The following is a 9,423-nucleotide window of genomic DNA, read 5'->3' on the forward strand; positions in this document are numbered from 1 at the left end:
TGCTAAACACAACAATATGGCTAACAAGAAGCCCGCTCCTGCTCCTTGTGCACGTAATGTATTTGCTGTAAAGCACTTGGAGCTGCATTCTTTTGCATGAAAGGTGCTATATAAATAAAGTTTATTATTATCATTATTAATAATAATAAACACAACAATATGGCTAAAAAGAAGAAATGATGAATGTTGCGACAGGTTTTTGATGCTTTATTCATGACGTATGTCAGCGCAGCGGCAAACCCGTTTGTACTGACGCAATACATCAAAGCTACACTAGAGGGCGCATGACTACAGGTGAAGAGGTATACAGTAACCAGAAAATAGTTTGAGGTCAATAGAACTGACATTTGGGAAAGATATAGCGTTTGTTTTGCGTAGGATTTTTTTATTTGCTGGGTGCGTCATTTATTTATTTATTTTTAGAAATGTGGTAAAGGAGGCTAGGGTTAGGCTTCTTGACATGAACGACGTGTCCACCAACAACCATTCATTTTCAGATACATAGCCTACCTTTCAAATCCGTGATTTTCAACATGTCTCTTCACACGTACGTGACAATAAATCTCACGGAACTCACTAAATCTCACGGGTTTTCACTACCAATACCATTTAAATAATCATTATAAATCCGTTAGAGTGCTGTGCATTGCGAGACTTCCGTGTTCGCACTGGTGCGGCTGACTACATCTGAGTAGGCTAGTAGTTTTAAGATACCATTTAGCAATATTCAGCATCACTGAACAACTTCTTACGGAGGCAAACCATTACTGTTTACGTAGCCTATATGCTTGCAGATGTTGTCTTGAATGTGCATGCGTGGGCGGTGGGGATGGTTCCCGGATTTTAAACACTGAACTCAAGGATTTCAGTCATGTTAACTTGGAAGACATGCGGACATGCGTCAGGCCAACTTCATGATGCCCTTCTCTCGGTCAGCGGAGTGTGGTGCGGCGACAGTTTCGTGGGTGTGTCCCGTTACCTCTCTTCGTTAAAGGCGAAGGCAGTGGCCTAGTTGAAATTATCTCAGGATTCCTTGGTTAACGTAACATCATTTTCACTATCTGGTTCAGCTGTGTAGGATTCTAATTCGTTTTTTGTTGAATTCTCTCAATAGTACCTAAAGTATTCGCATATAGAGGTCGCCTACATGTTTCTCACACGGGTAGCCAATTCACGTGTTCTCTCACAATTTATGTGACCACAAATCTGGTGAGATTAACGGTATTTTGCCAACTAGTTACAGTATATTGCAAGCAATACCTCACTCCAGACCCCGAGTAAAAGTAAGCTGCTGTTTGCCAGGAAATATTCAACATACACTTGACTATTACAGATGTATTCTTCGTAATATACATTTCCGCGTAAATTGGTGTACAGAATGACATTTGTTCTGTTTCAGCTGGCCAACCGGAACATACAATTTATACTTGGTGTAGGCTATTTCGTTGCCTACACTAATTCTTTGCACTGATTGGCCCCCTGGCTAGCTGTTCGGCTGTCTTGGTCCTGTGATTCGTAAACATCAAGGACTTAGGGCGGGGTCCCAGCTAACGAGGGATGGTAGTGATGCAAGAGGCGGAGCATGCAGCGTGTTTCCGGTAAGAACAGGCCAGGAGACAACAGTAACATTAAAACCATAGACTGGAGAATTAAAGTGTTTCTTACGGTCTTTTTGTTCTCCGGTTTTTGAAACCGACGACCCAGTAGCTCGACAGACAGAAATCAACACAGAGTTGGGGTTTTGGGTTGTATTTCAAACGGCAATGGAAGCCGAGTTTCGAGAAATCGATGAATCCGGGAATTGGAACGCCATTTACCAGGTAGGCACTGCAGGCTGAAGTAAGGTAGTGCATGAAGGAAGGTAACTTGGTTAGCAACTTTCAAAGAGCCCGACTACAGCCGTGTACAAACGTTGCATAGCTACCAGACATGCGTCGAATATGTTGTAGACACGATATCGATTTATTGATGTCTACCAAAATAATCAAGCTAGCTAACGTTAGTTACTGTCTTTGTCAGCTTGGCAACTTCAGGAACCGTACTGAACAAGAGATGCTATCCAGTGGAGCTAAGTTAGCATTGCTACCTCTTAAGATGGAACAAAGTGGAAGAGGGGTGATTTCATGTTATTCGCGGAGGTAGTAATCTACATAGAGAACACGTCGATAGTAGGTATGAAGAGTTGTGCTTATCAGTTCGTGGAAACAAGAGTGCAAACTTTGTTGTGTACCTCTCTTCACTATGTGAGAGAATGTCTGCTCAAATCCCTTGAAAGCATCAGCTTGTAAGCTAATGTAAACCGATTGGTTTGCTGTCACAAGGTCTAAGTAACTGGAAGGTGGCAAGATTTAAGACAGTCATGAATTCAGAATTTACAGGAATAGTTGTATGTATTTCTATTACTTGACGCCACACTGGGCGTGCACCCAAACAGGTGAGCGTACATAACTGTCTAAAGTTGAGCCCGGCCCAAGCATATCTAATTCTACCGTCAGCTGCAGTGGCCCCGTTTGTCGCCTCTGTGCCGACTTTAAATTATTATAAAAATGACCCAGGGCAAACCGTTGCGTTGCAGACCTCTGTTCAATAAGACTATGTAGACGGGTTGAGATGGGCTGTTCAATAACACTATGTAGACGGGTTGAGATGGGCTGTTCAATAACACTATGTAGACGGGTTGAGATGGGCTGTTCAATACGACTATGTAGACGGGTTGAGATGGGCTGTTCAATAACTCTATGTAGACGGGTTGATTTGGGCTGTTCAATAAGACTATGATGACGGGTTGAGATGGGCTGTTCAATAACACTATGTAGACGGGTTGAGATGGGCTGTTCAATACGACTATGTAGACGGGTTGAGATGGGCTGTTCAATAACTCTATGTAGACGGGTTGATTTGGGCTGTTCAATAAGACTATGATGACGGGTTGAGGTGGGCTGTTCAATAAGACTATGATGACGGGTTCAATAAGACTATGTAGACGGGTTGAGATGGGCTGTTCAATAACTCTATGTAGACAGGTTGAGAAGGGCTTCCTTCCTTATGTGCTCATATCGGTCCCTTATGCAAATGTTTTGATTCTGAAAGTGAACCGCTAGCAGGAGTGTCAGCTGCTGCAGTCTCTGAGGAGGCTGGTTGAGGTACTCTCCCTCTCTGATGGTGTGTGTGTGTGTTCTCCTTCCTTGTGTGTTGCAGGAAATCCGTCAGCAGTCAAGTGAGCTGCCCTGTCGGGTGGCCAAACTCCAGGAGAACAAGAGCCGCAACCGCTACAGAGATGTCAGCCCATGTGAGTGCTTCCCAACCACCACTACCCCATTCTAACCCTAACCCCATACCATACTATATAACATAACAACACATAATATACATAACATAACCATGACGTACACAGCACCCCCATCAACCCATTCTAACCCTAACCCCATACTATACTATACTATACTATACTATACTACACTATACTATACTATACTACACTATACTATACTATACTACAGCGGCCCCGTACGCTGGAATCCACCCCATACTATACTATACACTATACTATATACTATACTATACTATACTATACTACACTATACTATACTGGCCCCTTAGAGCCCCACCATCACACCACATGGCTCTTGTCCTCAGGGTGGAGAAGAGGGTGAAGTAGCACCATAGAGGCTCATGGGAGTTTAACACTGCTGGGGTGGGAGCACCATAGAGGCTCATGGGAGTTTTACACTGCTGGGGTGAAGCAGCACCATAGAGGCTCATGGGAGTTTAACACTGCTGGGGTGGGTAACTTCCTTTTTTTGTGTCCTTTATCTCTTCTTCTATGTCTCTCTCTCTCTGTCCCCCTCTCTGTCTCTCTCCGTCCCCCTCTCTGTCTCTCTCTGTCCCCCCTCTCTGTCTCTCTCTGTCCCCCTCTCTGTCTCTCTCCATCCCCCTCTCTCTCTCTCCATCCCCCTCTCTCTCTCCGTCCCCCTCTCTCTCTCTCTCCGTCTCTCTCTCTCCGTCCCCCTCTCTGTCTCTCTCCGTCCCCCTCTCTGTCTCTCTCCGTCCCCTCTCTCTCTCTCTCTCTCTCTCTCTCCGTCCCCCTCTCTCTCTGTCTCTCTCTCTCTGTCCCCCTCTCTCTCTCTCCGTCCCCTTCTCTCTCTCTCTCTCTCTGTCCCCCTCTCTCTCTCTCTCCGCCCCCTCTTTGTCTCTCTCCGTCCCCCTCTCTCTCTCTCTCTCTCTCTTTTCCTCTCTCTCTCTCTGTCTCTCTCTGTCCCCCTCTCTCTCTCTCTCTCCGTCCCCCTCTCTGTCTCTCTCTCTTTTCCTCTGTCTGTCTGTGTATCTAGTTGACCACAGTAGGATTCGTCTGCAGCAGGGCTCCAACGACTACATCAACGCCAGCCTCATCTCCATGGAGGAGGCCCAGAGGAGCTACATCCTAACTCAGGTGTGTGTGTGTGTGGTTGGAGTGTGTGTGTGGTTGGAGTGAGTGCGAGAGAGGGATGTGTGTGTGTGTGTGTGTGTGTGTGTGTGTGTGTGTGTGTGTGTGTGTGTGTGTGTGTGTGTGTGTGTGTGTGTGTGTGTGTGTGTGTGTGTGTGTGTGTGTGTGTGTGTGTGTGTGTGTGTGTGTGTGGTTGGAGTGAGTGCCAGAGAGGTGTGGTGTGTGTGTGTGTGGTTTGAGTGAGTGCGAGAGAGGGATGTGTGTGTGTGTGTGTGTGTGTGTGTGTGGTTGGAGTGAGTGCGAGAGAGGGGTGTGTGTGTGTGTGTTAAAGAGAAATGGAGAGAGAATGTCTGTGTGTGTGATGAGTGATGATCTTATGAGAGATGACATGGTTACTGTCACTGGGCAAGTTCATTGAAATATGTGTGCAGCATAGGCACTCTGATTAGGGATGGGTAACGATACCGGTGCTTGAACCAATACTTTAAAACATTTCTTCAAATGGAACAATATATTAACTGTTTAAAGTATACTATAAATATAAATAAATACAAAACACTTGCCTTCAAACTACAACTTTAAACTTTTTAACTTCAAACTATGAACAATATATTAACTGTTATCAACAGTTTACAGTATACTTAAATAAATACAAAACACACACACACTCTGTACACACACTACAGCTTCAAACTTCAGCAATTCTTTTGCTCTGTTTGTGCTTGCTCTGTGAAATGCTGCCTGCTCTTCACTGTCATAAGACTGTTGCTATGGAAAAACCAATGAGCGTGAGCGAAACAGGCCAAAGTTTACATTGGGAGATGGGGCAGTTTTAAATGTGCCCTTCGAAATCTGCCTAGCAACCTATATATATAATATAATATAATTCATACAGATCGTACTCAGACAGATCTACGCCACTGACGTGGCTGCACGTTAGCTATTGCTAGTTTTCTACTGTTTTGGAACTAGCCTCCGTGTTTCATGTTGCAGCCTGAAATAATTCCTTTTTATAAGACAACATTTTGCGTACTTTTTGTTCATTTAGCTGCATGATTTGTTGCTGTATTTCAATGGGCTCAGGCACCGAAAGGAAGCACCGAAATCTGCGTTGCATTTCGGACCGGGTAGGTACCGGTTGTATTGGAACCGGTGCCATATTGGAACCGGTTCTCGGTACCCAACCCTAGTGCAGCAGGGTTTGTATTTACAGCTCCACACACACACACACACACACACACACACACACACACATACAGGCATTGTAGTTAATAGAGTATATGGGTTACTGTTGCCCTTGTGCTGCTCTGGTGTGATGAGACGGATGAAAGAGAAGCTCTAGTAACAGCTGTCACTACCCTTGTGAGGAAGTGCTGAGGTACCTTACCCTCTCCTCTTTACAGCTGAGGTATGTCACTCCCTCTCCCTCTCCTCTTTAAAGCTGAGGTATCTCACTCCCTCTCCTCTTTACAGCTGAGGTATTACACTTTTCCTGGTCAGTATGCCCCTGGTCAGTATGCCCCTGGTCAGTAGTGACTGGTCAGTAGTGACTGGTCAGTATGCCCCTGGTCAGTGACTGGTTCCTAAGCGCAGTAGGTGTGGTGAGATCAGCCCTTAGTGCTCCAGCCTGGGGGTTTCTGAGCTGAATGGTCATGACTGCACACACATATTAGTGTTTAATCCCCATGGACAGTTTTTAGCTGCAGTGTGTGTGTGTGTGTGTGTGTGTGTGTTATGAAATATCCTGGTTGTCTCACACACACACGCCCATTCATGTTTTTTTTTTTTTTTTTTTAAATCAGCAGCTGAGAGGCAGCGGACATGAACGGGGGTCAAAGGGCAAAATGCCCAAGAAACCTCAGAATGCCCCTAAACAGCCACCCTAACCCTAAACCTCAGAATGCCCCTAAACGGCCACCCTAACCCTAAACCTCAGAATGCCCCTAAAAATCGAGGGGCAAAAAATTGCCCCCAAAGATTTGGAAAGAAAGAACCAGTTTAGGCCCAAAAACTTTAATTTAATATAATTTCCATTTCCGTCTCTAATACAACACAAACAGCATTGTTGGTCACACTTTATGGACATAACTGTTTGGAAGTGTAACTACATACCTGTGGGCCAAGGCCTCGACCGTGGGCTGACACGGTAAAGGTTGAAATAGGCTTCTGCGACAGCGTTACGCAGTTGCTTCGACGGAGTTGTGAACCTTTTAAAGTTCTCCGTCGGTCGCAAAGCAAGACCTGAAGACCCGGCAATCAAATTGCGACGCTGAAAACCAAAAAAAGATGGCGGACCAAACTTTGTTTGACTTTCTTTTTTTTTTTTGCTTAGATTTTTTTTTTTAAGTTACCCAGAAATAGACCATGTTCAATGTAAAAACCCTGTTATTGGAACTGAAAAATACGTCAGGGGATTTGCGAGGTGTCTGAGCCAGCCAGGTAATGTTAACATGCTACTACCCAAAAGGGAAACAGCGATGGGTTGGACCAATCACAGCCCTGCAGTCTCCGTGCGGCTTGCGTCGTCTCGTCGTATAGTTAAAAAAATTGGGAGGTGCACGAGGGGGGCTCTGCGTGTCTGCGTCAAAGGGTTAGGGGTTAGTAGGGTCAATCCTATACATACAGTGAAGGGGTTAGTAGGGTCAATTCTATACATACAGAGAAGGGGGTAGGGGTCGTAGGGTCAATCCTATACATACAGTGAAGGGGGAAGGGGTCGTAGGGTCAATCCTATACATACAGTGAAAGGGTTAATAGGGTCAATCCTATACATACAGTGAAGGTGGCTGCAACAAGTGAAATGAAACATGCCTAACTTTTCAACTGCAGTTATTTGGCTTTTGGCTCAAAGAAGAAGGAATATTAGACTAATGTTTGCCTCCTGACGCTGCTTGTAGTACCTCATCAAAGTTAAACTGATTTAGTTATCAAAAGTGATCTGGTTGGGGAAATAATTCAATCACACAAGGTGGTGAGTGCTGTATGCATTTTAACCTGGACTCATTTCACATTAAAACAGAAACTTTATACACTAATTAGTGTTTGTTAAAAGTTCCCCCTAAATTTTTGTAGACAGTGGGGAAAAAGTGGCCCCCAGATTATTTTAATTTTTTTACTTTCCTACACTGCAGCTGAGCATATTGATTTTTTTCAGTTAAGAGGCCCATCTCAACCTATTGAGACACACACACACACTTCTTAAACACACACACACACACACACACACACATACACTTCTTACACACATACTCAGAAACCTCTTGTTTTTTTCCCTTGCTGTGCTAATCAGGTCTTCTCAGAAATGCAAACATCTCGTGGGCGATTTCTCTCCGTTTTTTCCCTCCCTGGTGACAGCGCTCTCCTATTGCATTGTGGGTTTGTTTGTGAGTGGTGACGTCACCGTGCCGCCCACGACTGCTGCACTTCTCCCCCTTCTCTCTGTGTGTGTGTGTGTGTGTGTGTGTGTGTGTGTGCGCACGCCCACGACTGCTGCACTTCTCCCCCTTCTGTGTGTGTGTGTGTGTGTGTGTGTGTGTGTGTGTGTGTGTGCTTGCTCTCTCTCTCTCTCTCTCTCTCTCTCTAGCCTCAGTGTGTGTGTGTGTGTGCTCTCTCTCTCTCTCCTGAGCCTCAGTGTGTGTGTGTGTGTGTGTGTGTGTGCTCTCTCTATCTCTCCTGAGCCTCAGTGTGTGTGTGCTCTCTCTCCTGAGCCTCAGTGTGTGTGTGTGTGTGCTCTCTCTCTCTCTCTCTCTCTCTCTCTCTCCTGAGCCTCAGTGTGTGTGTGTGTGTGCTCTCTCTCCTTCTCCATTCGATTCTCGATGCCAATTTCGATACCACGGTTAAAAAAAAGGATTTTCTAAGATTCCATGTACATGAACTTCTTTATTAAAATATTTGAAAAATAGCAAAATATCATAAGACGTACAAAACATGTGCAATAGAGCATAGCACAACATAATAAAGTGCAATTAATGGTCATAGTGGTCAAAGTTTGGGTGGATCATTTTGAAATTAGGAAAGAATTATTCCTGTATATTTTTGATAAGGTAGCATTCATTTCAGAAGTGCTACTCTGTTTCTACAGTGCCCTGGCTGCAGGCTGCTCAATCTATACCTTGGCAGGGTTTCTCTTTGTTTGGCATCAGACACGGTGGATAGGTAGTTTGCCACAGTGTATTCTCTATTTAGGACCACATAGCATTGAAGTTTGTTTTGTCTTTTTGTTGTTTCAGTCCAATATGTTAGGTAGTTTTCTCTTTCTTTGTTCACAGTTTGGTTAAGCCAAATTGTTTGTGTAAGGGTGGCATAGACCTGCTGCTGGTTGTTAGTCACATTAGTTTGGTTGTGCTTGTTTGTTGTGTTAGTTTGTGTGAGTCTTAGCACTAGCTGGCAGAGGGGACTATTTTTGCTCATCTCCTGGCTTTCCAGGGCTTTAAAACAATAAAAGTTGGGGTCACTTGCTTTGATATGTTTCCAGAATTTTGATGGCTTGTTTTTCAATTTTAATTGATAAAGGGTATTGGTAGGGATGGGAATTGATGAGATTGGAACGATTCCGATTCCATTTTCGATCCTGCTTATCAATCCGATTCCTTATCGATTCTCATTGGGCAAGGAAAAAAAAAATCTTTTATGTAATATTCTCTGAAAAGATGATGCACAGCATATACAGTATCTATGTTTACATTTACATATCTTAAATAACCAAAAACAAACCTAAGAATAGGTCAACAAACTCTCAAAGTGGGGTCCAGAGACCCATAGCCTAGGGATCCTTTTCCTTGATGGGGTGCCAAAGGGTCCCCAGAAAGAATAAAATAATTAGTTTTGATATAAGTCCAACCATAAGCAACACAATGTATGACTGATTTGGGTTTCATACAATTTTTGTAATAAAACATACAACTCAAAAATCAGATGGGGGAGCCTGGAAAAGAATCTCATCAAATGGGATCCCTCCCTGGTCTAATTTGTGGCAGTTTAGGGGTCCTTGATATACAAGA

The 9,423-nt window shown here is 44.2% G+C and overlaps 1 protein-coding gene across 2 annotated transcripts in view; it reads left to right on the plus strand.

Annotated features, from left to right (window-relative positions):
* The first annotated feature begins 1,565 nt into the window (after nucleotides 1-1,565).
* Nucleotides 1,566-9,423, plus strand: part of ptpn1 (protein tyrosine phosphatase non-receptor type 1) — a 15,527-nt gene continuing 7,669 nt past the window's right edge. Inside the window, exons 1-3 of one of the 2 annotated variants that reach the window (XM_031566821.2) lie at nucleotides 1,566-1,820; nucleotides 3,199-3,289; nucleotides 4,329-4,429. In XM_031566821.2, the coding sequence (XP_031422681.1) occupies nucleotides 1,764-1,820; nucleotides 3,199-3,289; nucleotides 4,329-4,429 (249 nt within the window). In that variant the 5' untranslated portion in view covers nucleotides 1,566-1,763. The remainder of the gene's footprint in view (nucleotides 1,821-3,198; nucleotides 3,290-4,328; nucleotides 4,430-9,423) is intronic. The other variant, XM_031566820.2, reaches the window with a different exon arrangement.

The sequence above is a fragment of the Clupea harengus genome, chromosome 4 (genome assembly GCF_900700415.2).
Source record: "Clupea harengus chromosome 4, Ch_v2.0.2, whole genome shotgun sequence".
Taxonomy (NCBI): Eukaryota; Metazoa; Chordata; class Actinopteri; order Clupeiformes; family Clupeidae; genus Clupea; species Clupea harengus.